The 18,079-nt window shown below is 37.1% G+C and overlaps 3 protein-coding genes across 12 annotated transcripts; 1 reads left to right on the plus strand and 2 right to left on the minus strand.

The window, feature by feature from the left end:
* The first annotated feature begins 609 nt into the window (after positions 1-609).
* Positions 610-8,368, plus strand: LOC135650385 (protein SUPPRESSOR OF GENE SILENCING 3 homolog). 4 transcript variants are annotated; one of them, XM_065169645.1, is made up of 6 exons: positions 610-833; positions 2,791-3,913; positions 5,973-6,267; positions 6,891-7,135; positions 7,477-7,631; positions 7,999-8,368. In XM_065169645.1, exons 2-6 carry the CDS (start codon positions 2,816-2,818, stop codon positions 8,204-8,206), a joined length of 2,001 nt encoding a protein of 666 aa, XP_065025717.1. In that variant the 5' UTR covers positions 610-833; positions 2,791-2,815; the 3' UTR covers positions 8,207-8,368. The 4 variants fall into 4 exon arrangements, with proteins under 4 accessions (XP_065025717.1, XP_065025718.1, XP_065025716.1 ...); XM_065169646.1 differs by having other exon boundaries at positions 610-803; XM_065169644.1 differs by lacking the exon at positions 610-833 and adding an exon at positions 840-1,230.
* An 813-nt stretch (positions 8,369-9,181) lies between these two features.
* On the minus strand, positions 9,182-10,818 carry LOC103968408 (uncharacterized). Of its 6 annotated transcripts, none has more exons than XR_010501563.1 (4): positions 9,986-10,816; positions 9,597-9,697; positions 9,464-9,487; positions 9,182-9,384 (listed from the first exon to the last, which is right to left on the minus strand). XR_010501563.1 is itself a non-coding variant. In XM_065169961.1 (4 exons), exons 1-2 carry the CDS (start codon positions 10,592-10,594, stop codon positions 9,638-9,640), a joined length of 669 nt encoding a protein of 222 aa, XP_065026033.1. In that variant the 5' UTR covers positions 10,595-10,817; the 3' UTR covers positions 9,182-9,384; positions 9,464-9,487; positions 9,621-9,637. The 6 variants fall into 6 exon arrangements, 5 of the variants coding, with proteins under 5 accessions (XP_065026033.1, XP_065026034.1, XP_065026032.1 ...); XM_065169961.1 differs by having other exon boundaries at positions 9,621-9,697; positions 9,986-10,817; XM_065169962.1 differs by lacking the exon at positions 9,597-9,697 and having other exon boundaries at positions 9,986-10,818.
* Positions 10,819-11,820: 1,002 nt separating this feature from the next.
* On the minus strand, positions 11,821-15,696 carry LOC135583756 (putative methyltransferase At1g22800, mitochondrial). Of its 2 annotated transcripts, none has more exons than XM_065169956.1 (12): positions 15,481-15,696; positions 15,317-15,397; positions 14,936-15,014; positions 14,417-14,558; positions 14,204-14,273; positions 14,053-14,117; positions 13,886-13,964; positions 13,238-13,325; positions 12,804-12,868; positions 12,622-12,711; positions 12,273-12,407; positions 11,821-12,161 (listed from the first exon to the last, which is right to left on the minus strand). In XM_065169956.1, the coding sequence occupies exons 1-11, from the start codon at positions 15,634-15,636 to the stop codon at positions 12,291-12,293; spliced, it is 1,032 nt and encodes a 343-aa protein (XP_065026028.1). In that variant the 5' UTR covers positions 15,637-15,696; the 3' UTR covers positions 11,821-12,161; positions 12,273-12,290. The 2 variants fall into 2 exon arrangements, with proteins under 2 accessions (XP_065026028.1, XP_065026029.1); XM_065169957.1 differs by having other exon boundaries at positions 15,317-15,415; positions 15,481-15,620.
* Positions 15,697-18,079: the final 2,383 nt, after the last annotated feature.

Below are 18,079 nucleotides of genomic sequence, written 5' to 3' on the forward strand. Positions count from 1 at the left end.
GAATCTTGGTATGAATTGGATTGGTCAACTAATAATTATCATATGGAAAACAGAAAGACTACTTTTCCTCTTTTTTTTTTTTGGAAAATTAGATATATTATTAATTAAATGTCACTTAACAATAAAAAAGGTTATCGTGTCTTCCGTAGGCTTGACACGTACGACGACGCCACTCGATCATTGCCGTCCATTTACCGCGGAGGTCAACCTTAAGTCTCCAAGAAGGACACCCTCTCTACGCCATCCGGTAGAGAAAGAAACGTACCCGTGTGGTGACTGGAGAGAAGAGGTGGGGTCCGCTGTTGAGGTGAGTCTTCACGCCCGTAAGAGAGACTGTCTTGTGCTTTCCCGGGTGACACCGAACGCTCCGAGGTGCCACTAGGAAATATGTAAGCACCCGCGATTGGGACCCTCTCGTGTCGAACCCTGAACCGTCTGATCTCATCGCATGAGGCATCCTGCGGCTGCGATGTGCTACGCGCGCTTCCGATCCTGTACGAACGCGGTCGACGCGAGACCCCGGACGCATCTGGTTGCTAATTAGCTGCATTTAGTTTCTTCAGTAAAGTCCGAATTCGGCTTGCCTATAAAAGGTCCTCGGATTTCCATTGTCGACTTCGCTCGCTTCCCCCTCCCTTTCGACCATCGTGCTACCGGCCGCATGGGGCGGCGGATTCCGGCGGCGACCGCCGTCCTTATGGGCTTTGATCTGTCGTCCGCAAGTCCAAGGACGGGTGGTATCCCTTAAATTGGCGTTTCCGGTGACAATTTGTGAAGGTTCTCTGGGGTTTCTTGGACCGTTGGTGAAGTCTCTTCACTTACAAGAGCTCGAGGTTTTTGTGATGCTTGGAGCTTGTTTTATGACTGAATTCATTGATTAGTTCTGCTAATTTGTCCCTCGTTCTCGTCAACTGAAGGCTCTGACTGCGGTTTTCTTGTGTCGGTTTCCGATCGGAGGTTCTTGCTTCTTTATGAAGAAATCGAAAGATGATTTGATGTTTTTGGCGGATCTTTTAGAGCACTCATTGTGCCTCAGCTCCTTTTTTGCCAGTTCTTTTACATAGAGCACGAGTTTGTTGATTTCGTTTGCACATTGCTTTCTTGCTCTGTTGCTTGCCAACCAAGATCCGATCGGTTTAGAAGCTAAACCTCCATAACGATGACAAGGGAGGATGAAGTTTGTGTTCTGTTGTTGAATTGTTGTCTGATGAGCTTAATTCACTAACTTATGTAGGTTTTTCATTTTGATTTGGCAATAGGACTGTAAGCTCTTTTTTCGTAAACGTTGATTCAGAATTGTTACTGCACCATGTCATTGAGACTGTTAGATTGCATTAACTTAACAGTATGTGATATGATCTCTTTCGAGCTTTAAAAAAGATTATTTAATTCCTAAAAAAATCCATCTTTTTTACTATGCATTTGTGTCCTGTGCACCATGTATATATTTATGCAGTGTGTGATATAATTTTTTTTTAGTATGAAATAAGGTTATTTGATTCTTAAATAAATCCATCATTCTGATTATCCATCTGTGTTATATGCACTGTGTATTTGTGACACCTAGTTTAGTCTCCCATTGGAAGAAAGAGGACTGTGTTGTGACAATGTTTGCCGAACTTTCCTCTTATGCTCTTTACTACTAACTCAATAGCTGAAGCTGAAATAGAGGAGAGAGCACTGTACAAATTTAATTAAGCATTAAATGAAATAAAGGAATGCAAATACATGTTTCAAACATATGACCTTCTATGATACCATAGTAAATATATGATTGTATTACCACTTTTCCCAATAGCTTAGGAAAGGACCCAATATATTAGTGATTGTTATTAGGCGACTAATCTTGACATCTTGTGGATGTGTTATCGAGTTCGTTTCATCTGTGATGTGTCCATATATCCTAATGTCTTAGAGGGACCCAAACCAAAATTCAAATTGAAGAACAAGGTGTCATATCCACACCTGAAGATAGAATAAAGTTGTACAGCACTGTAATCAAATTTAACAATTGCAGATTATGATTACATAATTGATTTTTTATTGGTTTTCAATGAACATATTAGTTGTACATCACTTTAATCTTGCTACAATGAAGATTTGTCAAGTTTGAAGGAAAACAGGATGTGTATATATATATATATGTGTGTGTGTATATATATATGTGTGTGTATATATATATACATGTATATATATATATATATATATATATATATATACATACATATATATATATATATACATACATATGCATGTAGATAGATAGATAGATAGATAGATAGATAAATATCCCTTTGTGCTTATCGGACATCACTTTTTTTAATTTTAAAATTTATTGTTAAATGGAGACCACAAAATGGACTTTCTAAAAGATTATATTAGTTTCTGTTTGTGATTTTTTACTTTTAGAAGTAGGGAAATAATAAACAATGATGAGTGCACTCTAAACTACCATCTCATTTTAGTAAAAAATTACACTTAGCTTGCACCATATACCCAGTATTACAAACATGTATTATTTTGTAATTATTTTTTTATATAAATATAGTTTTGTGATTGGTGTACTATTGGATTATCGAGTGTAATAAGTTGTTGGCTACAAAGATGAGGATCCATGGTTGAACTGCAATAAAATATTAATGTTTCTTTGTTGCATCTACATCTACCTGTACAGTGACTTTTTCTTTCAGATTTATTATGTAAAGTGGACATAATAATGCCAGTAAGTTGTTAGTAAAGTAGACATGATAATTCCACTAAGTTGTTTAATCATGCGTAATAAATATACAGGAACGTGACTGAAATATTCAACACAATGTATCCCCGAGAGCATATAGGCAAAGCCTTTGATGCTTCTTCTTCTGCTAATGGTGGTAATCCATCATTGAAAAGCAAAGGTGTTGAAGAATCTAGTTCTACAAAAGGTGACCATAAGGCTGATCAGATGAGCATGGACATGGCAGATGTCAGCTTAGCCAGTCAAGAAGAAGGATGGGAGGTGTATGGAAAGAAGTCCAAGAAGAGAGCTGGTTGTAGTGGCCGTGGTACCATCACAACAGCTTCTGGTCCAAAACCATGGGGCTCTTCACCTAATGCACCTAGGTCTTGGGGTCAGTCAGATGGGCTACCGAGGCAAAGATGGGGCGCAAATGGTGGAACTGCAAGGACTTCCGGAAGTAACTGGGCTCAAGCCAATGCATCTCATCGACCTGCTAGCAAAGTTAATCCAAAGCAGCAACCAACAAGCAAGGGTTTGGAAACACAACACATGGCTCTCCCTCCAGTTAGACCTTCACAACTGCAACATGGATGGAATTGGGCAGCAAGAGGTGATTTCTCTGGTTCTCAACCAAAATCGGAAGAATTTATCTCCAACCATCTTCCCCAGAATGATTCTTCTGGTGGATGTGATTCGGATTCCAATGCTATGGCTCAGAAGTCTGGTGATGTTTTAGATGATGATGATTTGGTGGAAGACAGCGATGATAATTTCAGTGATGGCTATGATTCTGATGCAAGCCAAAAGACCCATAAGACTCGAAAGAAGAGCAAACCGTTCAGGGGATTTTTTGAAGATTTGGACAAGCTGACAAATGAAGAAATAAATGAACAAATGAGGCAATGGCATTGCCCGGCATGTTACAACGGTCCTGGTGAAATTGTGTGGTACAAAGGTTTGCAACCTTTGCTGACCCATGCAAATACAAAAAGAGCAGCTAGAGTTAAACTTCATCAGGAGCTTGCTTTACTGTTGGAAGAAGAACTTCGCCATAGGGGAACTTCACCTGTACCTGCTGGTGAAGTCTTCGGTAAATGGAAGGGACTGCAGGAGACAACAACTGATCGTGAAATAGTTTGGCCTCCAATGGTTGTTATTATGAACACCTTGCTTGAGCAAGATGAGAATGAAATGGTACACTTTCTCTAACTTGCTTTCTTGCCATCTTATGTTGTGCTGTTTATTACATTATTGCACTATCATTTGCCCTCTTTTCATAAGCTCTTAACAAGCATGACTTGGATCTCAGAAAGAGACATTGATGCAGGATAGACTGTGATAACGAGAATATTTACCTCAATGCAAATGACACTATTATTTTTAATGGAAGTCGCTCATGTGTGCCTCTAAGTTATTTTAAAGAAATTGCTGCTTAGGCATTATGTTGTGCATAGTCAAAATTTGTTGATTCTATCATGGAGAAAAGTGAAACTGGTAATCTGTTGTGATTGCCTCATGAATTTGAGGTTGAGAACTTGATTTGTCCTGACATAATTCGTGCACTAAGAATTGCTTGATCGTATTTCTTTTCTGAAACAATCACATATAAATCCATGAATTTATAGGAGAACAAAATAACATGCATGCCTCTTCCTTAATAGCATTCCATCATTCATTGCAGTAAATGTATAATCTTCATTGTTTTGATTTTCTTATTGTATAACCGAGCTTATTTTCAGAAGTATTGGTTTCATATTGTAATCCATGTCAAACATTTCTTTCTTTAAGTTCTATGTTGTAATTTTGTAGCAAATTGTGCATTTCCGAATGTCTCTTGCATTCTCATCTGTTGTGCAATGTGCTTTTCCTCCATTCAATGGACATAGTTCTATCTATTTGGATTTTTGAAATGATTTTTTCTAGCAAAATAAATTTCCTATGTACTTGCATTTCTATTATTCAGTGGACATTACTTACACATCCTAGAGTCCTACCTGCTTTCTTTTTTGGTTTATGCATATTTGAAGTGATAACTCTTTTTTGCTTTATTGCATAGTTCTCATTTTCTTTGGAAAAAAACTATTTGATCTTCATCTTTTATGCTTAAGTTTCTAATTTTCATTTCCCTTATTTTGTCAACTAATCAAAAAAATTTCTCTAGATACTGCCCATCCAACTTATTTTTGGTCGTAAGTCACCTTTCATCATTTTTAACTTTTGGGGATCTTATGTCTTTCATTATTCACATTATTACTACATATTTGAAAAATATTTTTGATATTTTCTTTCACAGATTTTTTTGTGCTACTCAAGAGATATTTTCTTTCACAACTGACTGTAGGTTGACCCTTCATAAACCATACTATTTATTCAATTGTTCATCCACTAATGTCCAATTATTATTATTTTTTATATGCTCATCAAATACAAGAAGAAAAATAGATATAAAAATAAGAAAAGAGTATAATTACATCAAGTCAAATCATTCACTTATTTGTTGTTACTTTGGAGATGATTAATTTTTAAATTTATCTTGAAAAATAAAATTTTCTTTTTAATAAATATATCTGATTGATAAACTTTTACTTTTGTAGAATGATAAAAATTTCTTTTAGAGACAATCTCCAATCAAGATTTTTAATCTTCGATTATATTGTTTTGATTTCTTTCATTTTTTTGTTTCATTGGCTTTCTTTTTCTTCTTCTTGACTAATTTAGGAAACCAAGGTAGTAGCACAGGAGATGTTGCCACATGACAACCGACAACAGCCTAAACTAATAAAATTTATTCATGAGCAATTAAAACAAAATGACAATATTGGTTGAATGTTTATTATAGTACTTGTACTTGTTCATATTATCGCACTTGTACTTGTTGGTTGAATTGCCAAATATTTTTATTTTCCTGTCTCATCTGAAAATTAAAGATGGGAGAACCCATGCTATTCATTTCAGCTTGTAAGAAGTTACTTGTTCTATTTTCATGTTATGATTATTTATGAGAGTGCTCCTGGGACCCGAATGTCCAAGGTATGAGTCATGTAAGCAAACTCTTCGCTAGCAGGGGTAGGACTACACACATCAACTCTGGCAAAAACCTGCATTGGCGAGAGTCTTGTTTGTCAGGCTATGGTTACCTCTAATAGGCTGTACAAAATCAGATCTTAGACTCACCAATTGTCAAACATGTAATGCAATACACTTGTTTCTTTCTTTTTTGTTTTCTAAATTTTTTGTCGCTTTAAAATTACAGTGGATTGGCATGGGTAATCAAGAGCTTGTTGAATATTTCAGCTCGTATGCAGCAGTAAAAGCCCGCCATTCATATGGTCCTCGTGGGCATCGTGGCATGAGTGTTTTGATCTTTGAACCTACTGCAGTAGGCTATTTGGAGGCTGAGCAGCTACATAATCATTTTGCAGAACAAGGAAAAGATAGAGACGCATGGGAACATCGTAGGATTCTATTCTCTGCAGGTGGCAAACGCCAATTATATGGCTACTTGGCAAACAAAGAAGATGTGGATGTGTTCAACCACCATTCTCATGGTTTGTCTATTTCGTCATATCTTAATTGATCTTTTCTTGACATGAGGTCTGAGCTATTCTTCAGTATGTATGCATTCTTTGTGTAGAAGATACATGCAACTATGCTATCATTTGTGTCTCACAAATTTCTTGTGCTAGTAGTGTGTTTAGACCTTAGAGACCAAGTCAACAAGTAGAAGCTGACAGCTTTGGAAGAACTAAAAAAAGAGGATCCAGTGTCTATTCGAAAAAACCCTTCCTTTCTTCCTGTTTTATATTGTTTTTCTGCTTGTGCTAATGTGTAAAGGTTGCTTCCTAGCCTCAGAACATGATAATAATTATTCAGCTTACTAAGCAAAGTTAGATCGACCTAAAGCAAAGGTTGCTTCCTCTTTTTTTGGATACTTAGGAGGAATAAAGGGCTTACTGCCATGGTGCTACCATAGACACTTATGCAGCCATGCCAGAAATATGCTTATAGATCACAACTTTTTCATTGTTTGTTAATTTACAACTTTCCATTGCTTGTTAATATTTCCTTATTATTCTTCATGGGTTATTTGTCTTTGGGTTTCCAATTAATGTTTATCCAGTGAAGATAATAAATTTTTTTCCTGCAAACCTGATTCAATTGGAAATCTTAGGTAAACATCGTCTGAAATTTGAGATGAGATCATATGAGGAAATGGTTGTCATTCCAATGAAGCAAATGAATGAAGATAACCAGCAACTAATCTGGTTGAAAAACAAGGTTGTTAAACAAGAACAACAGTCCAAAGTTCTTAAAGAAACCATTGGGGTTGTAACTCAAAGGTGGCGTGAGACTGTGGAAGAAAATATCATTGTAAGGCGTAGATCCAAGATGCAACATGAAGAAAACAAGGAAGAGGTATTCAGACCTTTACCACTTCAATATTTATTGGATTGCTGAATCTGTGTTTCTTTGATTGACTTTGTTGGTCTTCTTAAATACCGTGCTATTACTTTGTTGGTCTTCTTAAATTCTTTGCTATTACTACAACATGAGTTTCACATTCTTTTTCATAGCTTTTCGAAGTGTCCTTGAAATTTTTCAAGCTTCGTTGTGAAGCTTTAAATTGTTATAGCTTGCTGTGAACTTTTGTTATTTTAGGAAGTCTGCTTCATTTTCTAAAATAATTTCAAATTTAATTAAGAGCTTTCTTCTTATGTTGGTGTGACACCTGTTCTGTTGTTATTTTATGCTGTTAGATGGATTATCAAGAGAAATTTTTCAACGAGCAAATAGAAAAAATACGCAATAATACTGAAGAGAAAGAGAGGACTTTCGAGAAGTTGCAGGCAGAGCGTGCTAAAGTGGCAGTTTTGGATGTAGATTCTGGAACCAATGAAGATCGGAAGACTAGGTAATGCAAACTTTAACACCATTGAATGATCCAAGATTCTAAATATAATTCAGTAATACATTATTACAAAACCATTCTGTTTGGCAGGTTTCTTCACTACAATTTTTCTTTTCTTGCTGATGATAATATTGCCAATGGTCCTTTCTTTAAACATAATTATTTATCTGCTACAGCAGACTTTCTTCTCTCATGTTATCCATAAACTGCTCTGAGATATGAACCCTGATTGTCATAATAAATACTAATTCAATAACAATTATGCTTTAGAAGCTTTATTATTAGAAGTCACCGATGCAAATGATAGGTGCAGTCCATTTCTGGTGAGGAATTTTCTTTTCGAGTAAGGAGATGTCTTTCTCTTTTGCAGGAAAGAAGAGACGGGAGTGAAGGGAGTTGAGGAGTTTGAGGCAGAGAGAGAGAAGCTAATACGCTCACATGAACAGAACAAGGTTTTACTAAGGCGGGAGTACCTGTCCAAGGAAGTCGAGCTGGAAAAAGAGTTCGAGGCAGCCCTCACCGAATTGATGGAGAAGTATACTCCAACAGCCTTTCCTGCTTCCAACTGCAACTCTTAGCAGATGAATGTGAAGAATGGACATATGATACGAGGTTTGCCTTCTGCGAAGTAACTTTATCACTATATCTTTTGTGCTTCTAATAATAATGTTCTTGGTGACTGCTTTGCAATGTGAACTGTCTGCCCTTTTATTAATGCTCATCCCTTTCTTTTCCTTTAATACCAGTTGGGTTTTCACTGGTTGACCCATCTATGCCCACGTTGAGCTAACCTCCGGTTAAATTTGAAAAATATTATATTGTGTCGTAGGATTAAGTACGTATTATTCCTTCCTTATAGTCAGATACTTTTATTTTTAAAAATTATATTGATGTTTCTATAATTAGAAAAGTAAAATATTTAATTTCATTTTTTTCTTATGTTATTGATTCTAATGACGGAAAATATCGTATTGTTTGTCACATACAGAAATGATACTAAAAATAGATAATTTTGTTATCTCATTTCTCCCTTCCCTTTGACTTGTTATCATCCAATAATGATGTCAACGACGATTCTTATCTCCTGCATCATCCTATAAGCTTCACATAAGGTCGATGACTCTTTGACGCCATCATTGGATAGATCGTTCAAAAAGATAGCAAAGTCGAAGGAGAGGACAAGTGTTTTGATCCATGTCTTCCTTGGACGATAGTCCTCTTACGAGAACCTTATAAAATTATGTGGAAGGATTTTCAACTAACCAAGTAAAAATTATTTAATAGAAAATAAAAGTTAAAAAGAAAAAAATAAGAGAAGGAATTTTAATTCATGTGTTCCTATTAATTCAAGTTGATTAGGATTCTATTTATAGATTTAAAAGAGTGACTCAAGAGATGGAATATTGTCCCAAGTGACATACTCTTTTCATTAAGATTGTTATGATGTATATACCTAATTTAATTAAATAAAATTTTAAATTTTAAAAAAATAATTCCAACAATGGGCTATTGCCTACATTTTCCAATCATAACAATATTTATTGACATTAGACTTCCAGTAAAAACTCAACAAATCCTTATATTAACTCAGAGGACAAAGATAATAAAGCATCATTACTTATTCAATAAAATGTCCAAGTCAAATTCTTAGCAGCTAAATAAGAGTTCTTCTTGCTGATCAAGAAACTAAAAGATAGCTAATCTCCACACAGCACATTGTCCAACCTAGCAATCACCAAGCCCAAAGAGTGTTTACCTGAGTTGGGTTAATGAAGTTTATCTATAAGTCAGCATCAAACTGGGGAAAGCACATGAAGGTCAAACACCTTAATTACCTTCCATTCTCCTTTTTCTGAGGCCTGTATCCATCAAAAAAGATATGAACAATGCAATTACCACCAGATTAGCCGAAATAAGTAATCAATTAATTCAAGGAAGTAAGTTTTTTCCAATGTAAGAATCAGCTACCAGTGTTTGCTAAAGGACACACACCAAAAAGTGGCAGATGTCTACTCCATATGTTTTCCAATCAAATATGCTTCTTTGAGAATTATGAACTGGTTCACCCTCTGCAAAGCTTGGCATGTATCAGAAGAAACTAGGAATATGCTTTTTAACTTATCATTAGAAACTATTAGCATACTTTCTGACTGACTTTTCATGGAAGCAAGTATTCACAATGATCAATTCATTTGGAGATAAGAAAGACATGAATAGTGCTTGAAGAAAGTAATTCTATATAGAAGATTACACTATATTTCCACTTATGTTCTCCGTCTTTATGTGCTTACGTGCTTGAAGAAGGTATCATGTTCTCTTTTGGTACACGGTATGATGGAGAGTCGAGATGAGCTCACCTTGTCATCCACGGCTAGCGCAAGCGAAACCCTTTGCCTCATCCGGTAGAAGCAACTTCTCAGCACGACGACCACCACGTTGGCGGCGGCCATCGAGATCGCCCACACCGACTTCGCGTTGGCAACCCAAAGCTTCAAGAGCCGGAAAGAGTACTCCCACGAGGCTACTACGCCACCCGTCGTCTCCTCTTCGCTCGGTACGCGCTCGTCCTCTACCCTTTTCTTTTCCTCATGATTGCCATCGATCCCCTCAGAGTTCGAGTCTTCAGGGAACGATGCAGTCGATCCCTGGGACTCATCTGCACCCTCGAACTTGTTCCCCGCATTGCTCGGCTCGATCATCTTTGTCTCGTCCTCGGAGACGAAGATCGCCGTTTCCTCCTCCCTCTGTTCGACCGCATCCGAGTCGGTGTCTATCCAGCTAGGGTTGTCGGAGTCGATTCCGCCCTCTTCGCTCTTCTCCTCCTCCTCCTCCTCCAAGTTTACACCGAAGTAGTGCGACATTACGTCATCCACGGTTCCAAGATCAACTATGGACTCGTGGTCACTCGTGAAGGAGGAGTCGGAGTACAGCAATTCCCAAACGTCGCACTTATTGGCGTTCTCCATATCGATGTGGGGGAAGAACTGATCGGAGAACAGCGGAGGAGCGCTCCTACTGCTCCACGGGCTTCAAGATTTGCGCTTTGGAGGTGGCGTTGGGAGGAGGAATTTGGAGTTAAAAAGGAAGACGACGAAGTTATCGCTTCGTAACAACCCGTTATCGAGTTAAACTCAGCTGCGTAAAGAATCTAATTCGATAGATACGATAATAATCCATTCAAATCTAAACTAATGACATATAATAATAATAATAATAATAATAATAATAATAATAATAATAAAATTATTTTAGTTATTTAAAATAGATAAGAATTCTCTATAAATCGAAATATTATCCGATAAAACCTTAAAATATTTTTTAAAGATATAAGTAGAATAATTATTATTTAGGTATTCTTTTCGTAAAAAAAGACTTTACATTTTATGTTTTTTGTCGGATAGCATTTTCTGATTTTTAGAGAATTCTTATCTATTTTAAATAACTAAAATACTTTTTGAATAGTAATAATAATTATTATATTATATGTTATTAGTTTAGATTTGAAGGTGACCATGTGGTATCATTTACATTTTCCATTTTTTACTTTTTATTTGTACCTACGCCAAAAATATATATTACATCATAAATTGACATTTTTATTTATGGTATAAAATAATATCATCCCTATGCAATTAATAGGAAAATAAATAAATTAAATTTCTAGAAAACATACACTAAAAATGGGGTCTATCATATTTAAAGAGGATGCATATGAATTTAGAGTACAAACTGTAGTATTGACCAAACCAAAATGTAATACTATGGTTTGGGGGTTTTTGCTTTTCGCGAATCCAAATCAAACCCATGTAACTAACGGATACAAAATAGTTAGAATTTAGGATTTGATTTTGTTGTGGTTGTATAAATCAAACCCGAATTGTACCACGTACAAGTATTTTCCTTTGTGTATCTAATGATAGCTATATGGTAGTGATTCCTCAAAAGACTTTTGTTATAGGAATAATATTTGTTTTCAATAGGGGATCATAAAGTCCACCTAAGTCAAGCATTAAGACTTATTGAAACATCATCTTAGACTAAATACATTAGACCCAATCAAGTTCCTTAGAACTCCTAGAAGATTAAGATAACTAATTTATTAAGATTATTGAAATGTTTAAACTCGAATTAATAATAATACATCCATCATCAACCTTTAAATCAATCTAAATCTCAATGCACGTTGGAATGCTAAATTAAGGTGTTGTAGATATTGTATAAACTTGCAAAGTAATTATCTAATAAAATATGAGAGAAACTGTTCTTTTTAAGTCTAAAAATACCTGACCAACAATGTTTGATTTATTGACATAGGTTTGAGAAGAGTGCCTGTTTGACTTCCACCATCTTCTCTGATTTCCGCATAATATCAACCTCACCAGGATGATGTTGAGATGCATGGTCGATGATGAACGAAGTTAATTTGTAGCAAACTCTATTTTCAATGCGCTCGGCATAATTTATGATTCTAAAAGAACATTTCTTCTTTTGGTCGATGAGAGAAAATGGGGAAGCTCCCTTTCTATTTTGCTCCTGTGAGAAACAGCACATAGGTCATGTTATTAAAAGAAAATTCAAGAAAATTTAGGAAAAAAAGAACAATTTAAGAACAAGAGAATCATTTGTTTCTGAGTATTCACTTACGTTTAAAGAATGTGATGATTAGCAACTGCCGCGACCAAAATGTTTCTGGATGTCCCCGAAAGATGCGGTCGCAGAACCCCTCCTCTTGGCCTTCTGCTGTGAAGGGTGCTCCTTCCATCCAGTCATGTAAATAACCTGTAACAACAAACTACACTGTGGACAAAGGCATGATGACAAATACAAGATGATAACAACAACACCTAATAATGCTTTCGAGCATATCACAAGAAGTCTAGAACACAAAATGCATGATGATTACTCAAAAGTTTTCATATGAGCAAGGAAATGCAAATCCCTATCTGCATCAGTTTGCAGACTGCATTTCTTGTTTAAAGGTAGCATGGTATACCTGAAAGGTTGCTGGAACAGTTCCATCCTCTCCGCCAAACATCGATTGATACACTGCCGCAGTTGCTAAAGCTGTGTCTTTCTTCAGGATCTGGAAAATGGAAAGAAACGAAAAAGATTGTCCATTGGTCGTTGGATCTGAGCTCCTCAGGTTGCAATCAGTATTCTTTGTGTAAAACTTACGTTGCTCCTCTGGAAAAGGGCATTTGTTTCACCCATAGACCGCAGATGTTCAATAAGCTCCAAAGCTAGACACGATCATAAATGGAAGTTAAGAAAGAAAAAGAAAACAGTAATAGTTTTCAACTTGAAAAGAAAGCTTGGCTTGATGATTCATATAATTTTCAGCTATGTCATTCAAGTTCGTAGGAAAGCTACTCAGGGTCTAGTAAATACTGCCAGCTGCAGGCTACAATAACTATTTTATCCAACAAGGCCAATGATACCGTTTTAGTACATTCCCGCGAGTTCTCTATCGGTTATGTAATGCAATTTAAAGTAGAAAAACAAGAGAATATAATGCCCGTGTAACATCTTATTTCATACACATTAAAAGTTTCTACAGTATCCTACGAACTCATGAAATATAACCCTGTATTCAGTTAAAGAAAACCAACCGCTATCATACTTGACTGTGTATTCATCAACATCAACACCTGGGAGAGTGAAGCCTGCCCTCGTCAGAAGATTTCCTGCATCACGGACCTGAACAGGAAAACCAAAAGGATTCTAGTAAGTTTATTCTTTTACATCTAGGAACACAGCTCACTTTCTTCTCCTCAGTTGTGTTGAACTTGAATGTTCACATACTCAAAAAGAAAAGAAAATTTTCATGCACATTAATTGTTTTCGCAAGAAGCAATCTCCGAGAAACATAAGAGAGTATCGTGGCCTCCTTTATCAAATGGGCATGCAAATGTTATTCTACATGATAAGCCTGAGTTAAGATGGGCCTTTTAGACTCAGATACAACATATGCTTTCACCCTTCTTGGGGTATCAAACTACTCAAATAATTCCAACAAGCAATACAATCTTGTAACCTTAAGCCCAGCATTATATTTCATCTCTAAGCCTTTTTTAACCCAACATAGGAGGATGATTCGGTCAGACAAAACTGCATGCATTTTATTAATATGAGCAACGAACCATATCAAGCTCCCACTATATATATGTTAAGCTTGAGGAAACAACAATCGATACAACTGCAATAATTTACAAGCATAATGTGTAACAAAAAAGTTAAATTGAAAAGAAAATAAAAACCTGTGCCAAAGGCGATAGTCGAGGGCTGATGCCTCCCTCGCGTTCCATTTGTGCTATAGTGCATGCTATTCTCAGCTCTCTGGTCATGAAGACATCCAAAACACAAAAATCTTACAAAAACCAAGAGTTAAAACAATATAATTTATAAATCAATCGAATTTAACAACTTTAGTGTTTCTCCACCAAGAATAGCCGCAAGAAACAGACCATCAGGTCTCAAAGCCAATCTGGCCTGTCAAAAAGAGAGATAGCATGTCAGCATTTTCTGACTATATAAAGAAGAATCCTCAGGACCATAATAGCAAACTTAGAGCATACCTGTATCATGGCTCCGGGGAGATCATTTGTCCAATGAAGTCCCAGACAACTTATAACCAAATCCAGGGAACTGTAGAAAGAAAACACTCGCAACTAATACAAGTCATGAAGATCAAAGCACATAAGCTCATGTAATCAAGAATAAATTCCACTACCAAATGCACTTGTAAGTTCAATAACAGACTGCTCCACTCAAGTACCAGAACAGCATACTTCTCTTTTACGGGCAGGAACTCTTCGTCTCCAACTACATAGAAAGTCTCAAGGTTGTTCCTCGCAAATTTTTCATCCGTATCTTTTAACACTTTAATCATGTCAAATGACATGTCCATCATGATCAGCTTCTCCATGCCACCTGATAACAGAGATAAAGTCACTCCCTACACTTGGCAAATGAAAACTACCATTTCATCATCTTCCATTACTGAAAAGTTCCAGAAGAATTTTTCGGAAGATCTCACTGACTTGACAATGAGAAAGATTAGCTGAACATTTGAGAAGGAAGTATCTTCCAACCCAGAATAAGGATAAAATCAAAATCGTGATCTAAATAATTATAGTCAGCTAACAAAATCTTCATCTCCACCTATGAAAGCAGAATATGAATGAAACAAATGAACCAAGTATCATATACACTAGTATACTTCTGAGACCAAATAGTTCTGCAGTCAACAAGCCAAGTATCATATTGATAAAACAGCATTAGCTAGGAAAAAATTAACAAGTACTCACCACGTCCATGTAAGAGGCGTCTAATTGCCTCTAAGGAACCCCCAAGGCACAGTGCTGTAGGAAATGTCTTTCTGCAATCCTGCAAGATATTAAAGTTTCAACTTTGTGGTTGATGGTTGTTAATTTGATTTTCTTTTGACCAAGTTTCCAAGCATAAACAAAGTTAAAACTGGGGTTTGTTAGAAGATTCCTCAACATCAAAACTTGTTACACCTAACTGATGCTTCGATCGTTTTTGAGGCTTTCCCAAGAGTCACCCAGTGGGTTCAAGAATCATCTTTTTTGTTGATTCCATTGGAAATTACCGAATTAATGTAAGATATCATCGAATCGAATGCATCATCAAATTTAAAAAAATGGAGAAGGAAACTGCAAGGTTACTTGGAGGCGATCGAGAAGGTTTTCAGCTACAGAGTCAACGAACTCATCCTTCCCTCTCATCAACCACGCCGCTCGATCTCTCTACCCAAATTAGCTCATCTATTACGATTAGCGCGAATTCAGATAGAACTTCGAAAGGAAAGACAGGGTACAAAGGACTCGACCTGCTTCCGCTTGAGATCTCGATCGAAGATCTTAACCCGCGAGCTCTGTAACCCGTCGCCCTCGGTGCAGAGATGAGCGGAAGAAGGCGGAGAGAGGAGGGGGAAAGAGTAGGGCTTACCCCTTCTCACGAACGCTCTTCCAAGAGCCCTCGCCATCTCTCTCTCTCTCTCTCTCTCGCCTCCACCGGCGGCTGCACTCGACGCAGAGATGAAATGGCACTTGGGACTTGTACGAGCCCGATATTTGCAGAAACGCCCCTCTCATTTCGATTTTACTTTATTAACCCCCCGCGTCCGTTAAATTCCAATGCAGCGACCGTAACGGGCGTTAGTACTCCGTACTTGCAGAAACACCCCCTCTCATTTTGATTTTTCCTTTTTGACCCTCCGTGTCCGTCATAATATGATACAAAGACTGTAACGGACTTATATGTGTCAGCAGAGGCTCTAAAGGAGGCGATCTAAGCACCCTCGAATAGCTTCAGGGGTGATGTGGTCTCCAACAGTCACGACGCGTGGGAGCTTGCGAGAGGTGGCATCACCCCTGAAGAAATCAGCCGCCAATGAAATGGCAGCCGTGAGAGGCTACCGATGACTGATCTGTGACATCACGCTGATAGGTCAACGAAGTCAACTCCCTCTCGCCGTCTCTTGCTGCCTCTGAATGAGAACGATGAATGGCTGAGGCCTGAGATAGAGGAATGGAGGAGATGATGATCTAGATGAAGGCGATACCTAAGAAACTAAGAAGGTATATGAAGAAGACTTAAATTATATTATCTTTTATATATAAAAAAAATATGCATAAATAAAACAAAAAGAGAGCGTGGAAAAAAGAAACTTAGGTTTTCTTACAAATTTACCCATAAATAAATATTTTAATACTATATAAAATAAATAAATATTTCTGGTATCGAAGAAAAAAAAGAAATTACAAGTCAACCAACCTCCTCTTGACCTACCAATTTTGACTTTGTCAAACCAACTCAGCCTCAATAGTCTCCTACTTTTCAATCTATATAGCCACCAAACCCTCTCTTTTTTCATATTACTTCGCCTTATTTCTTACAGGACACACAGCAATTGGTGCATAGAGGTAAGAAGAGAGATGACCGGAGACGGGAGTCACAGATCGACGCGACAGCTCCTCCTCCTCCTCCTCTCGATCGCTCTGCACCTCATCCCGGGTTCGCTCCTCTCCAATTCCTGGATTTCTTTTCGTTTATTAGTGATTTAAGAGGGGAAAGGTGCGTTTTTTATGCATCTTTCTTGATTGCGTCATCGATACCTCTCGATTTCGTCCGGCGGTTTTCTTGTTGATTTGGGTCGGGTTTGATACTTGATCTCTGGATGTTCTTTTTCATACACTGGGAGAGAAATATCTGATCTTTTGGGGTTTGAATCATCGCGGAATCCCAAGTTTGCCGTCGCTCACCCTATTATTTGTAGGTCTTTGTATTTGGATTCCTTTGAGGGTTCAAGAATTTGTTACTGATGAGTCGTTCTTGGTTGACAACCCTAGTTGGAGTAGTTCTTGAGTAGAGGAGTTCCGATACGCTTTGCTTTGTTAACGTGATAGCCTACTCTAGATCTCATTGCATCTGTGTGGTGGATTCATTCTTAGAGATCTGATGCGAGGATGTAAAAGTTGTTTTTATCTTGTTTGGAATTTACTTGTAATCACATTGTGTACTTACTTTTAGCATTTACTTGGTATGACAAACTCTTTTCTTTGTAATTGTTGAACCGACTAATTCGCAAGCGCATTTCTCTGGTAAATAAATTTTAGCCTGCATTATCATCATGATCTTTGGTAAACATTTGGTTGTACTTATTTTTGTGCTCAATTGTGCTTGTAGTCTATTTGATATAATTCTACTTGTCAATTTCAGTGTCTTTTATCCTGAGGAACATTTTCTTCTTATTAGGTTTGTCTGAAAACCCATCACCTTCTAAAGATTCAACGAAAGCTGATAGCCATTCCAGTTCCAGAAGCAACACGGGGCTCAAGGTGCTCCTCATATGCCTAGGAGCAATTGCTCTTGTTCTATTGTCCTATTTCTTGTTCAAGAAGTGGCAGAAGAAAAAGAGAGAAGAGCAACATGCCCGCTTGTTGAAGCTCTTTGAAGAAGATGATGATCTTGAAGTCGAGCTTGGACTTCGGGATTGAGAAATTTTCGCAATGGACTGAATCTCTGTCCGAGGTAATACTACATATTGAATGAATTAATTAAGACTGCAAACTCCCACATGATGAGTTTTCGATTTTCTTTTTTGGGATAGGATACAACTACCAGAATTCGAGACGCGTAAGTTCTTTTAGTGGTTTTCGATGTTTTGTTTCTTCTACCAAACTATTTGTTTCTCTCATAAATTGCATTGGTGATCAAACTGCATATTTTATAGTCTTTTGGCCGTTATGTTTGTTGCTTTTTAATTGATATTGAGTTTGAAGGTTTCTCAAATATGAAGCAAAGACTTTGGAAATGGTATGTGTATTGTGATAACAAGAAAGGTTGGGTAGAGTCCTCCATGAGAGAATTATTCGATGCTAAACCTGAATGAAGTAAATATTATTGACTCAAGAGATGAACCACTA

Source organism: Musa acuminata, chromosome BXJ3-10 (genome assembly GCF_036884655.1).
Source record: "Musa acuminata AAA Group cultivar baxijiao chromosome BXJ3-10, Cavendish_Baxijiao_AAA, whole genome shotgun sequence".
Classification (NCBI taxonomy): Eukaryota; Viridiplantae; Streptophyta; class Magnoliopsida; order Zingiberales; family Musaceae; genus Musa; species Musa acuminata.

Bases quoted from the DNA above. Each gene is read 5' to 3' on its own strand.
- LOC135583756 (XM_065169956.1), bottom strand. From the start codon at position 15,636: ATGGCGAGGGCTCTTGGAAGAGCGTTCGTGAGAAGGGGTAAGCCCTAC. The intron at 13,965-14,052 runs GTTGTTAAATTC...CTTCATGACCAG, and splicing joins CTTGGTGGAGAAACACTAAA to AGAGCTGAGAATAGCATGCA. The intron at 13,326-13,885 runs GTTTTTATTTTC...TTTCCTGTTCAG, and splicing joins GACTATCGCCTTTGGCACAG to GTCCGTGATGCAGGAAATCT.
- LOC135650385 (XM_065169644.1), top strand. The intron at 7,136-7,476 runs GTATTCAGACCT...TTATGCTGTTAG, and splicing joins ATGAAGAAAACAAGGAAGAG to ATGGATTATCAAGAGAAATT. The intron at 7,632-7,998 runs GTAATGCAAACT...TCTCTTTTGCAG, and splicing joins AATGAAGATCGGAAGACTAG to GAAAGAAGAGACGGGAGTGA.
- LOC103968408 (XM_065169959.1), bottom strand. From the start codon at position 10,594: ATGGAGAACGCCAATAAGTGCGACGTTTGGGAATTGCTGTACTCCGAC. The intron at 9,488-9,985 runs GTGAGCTCATCT...TGATGGATACAG, and splicing joins CGCTAGCCGTGGATGACAAG to GCCTCAGAAAAAGGAGAATG.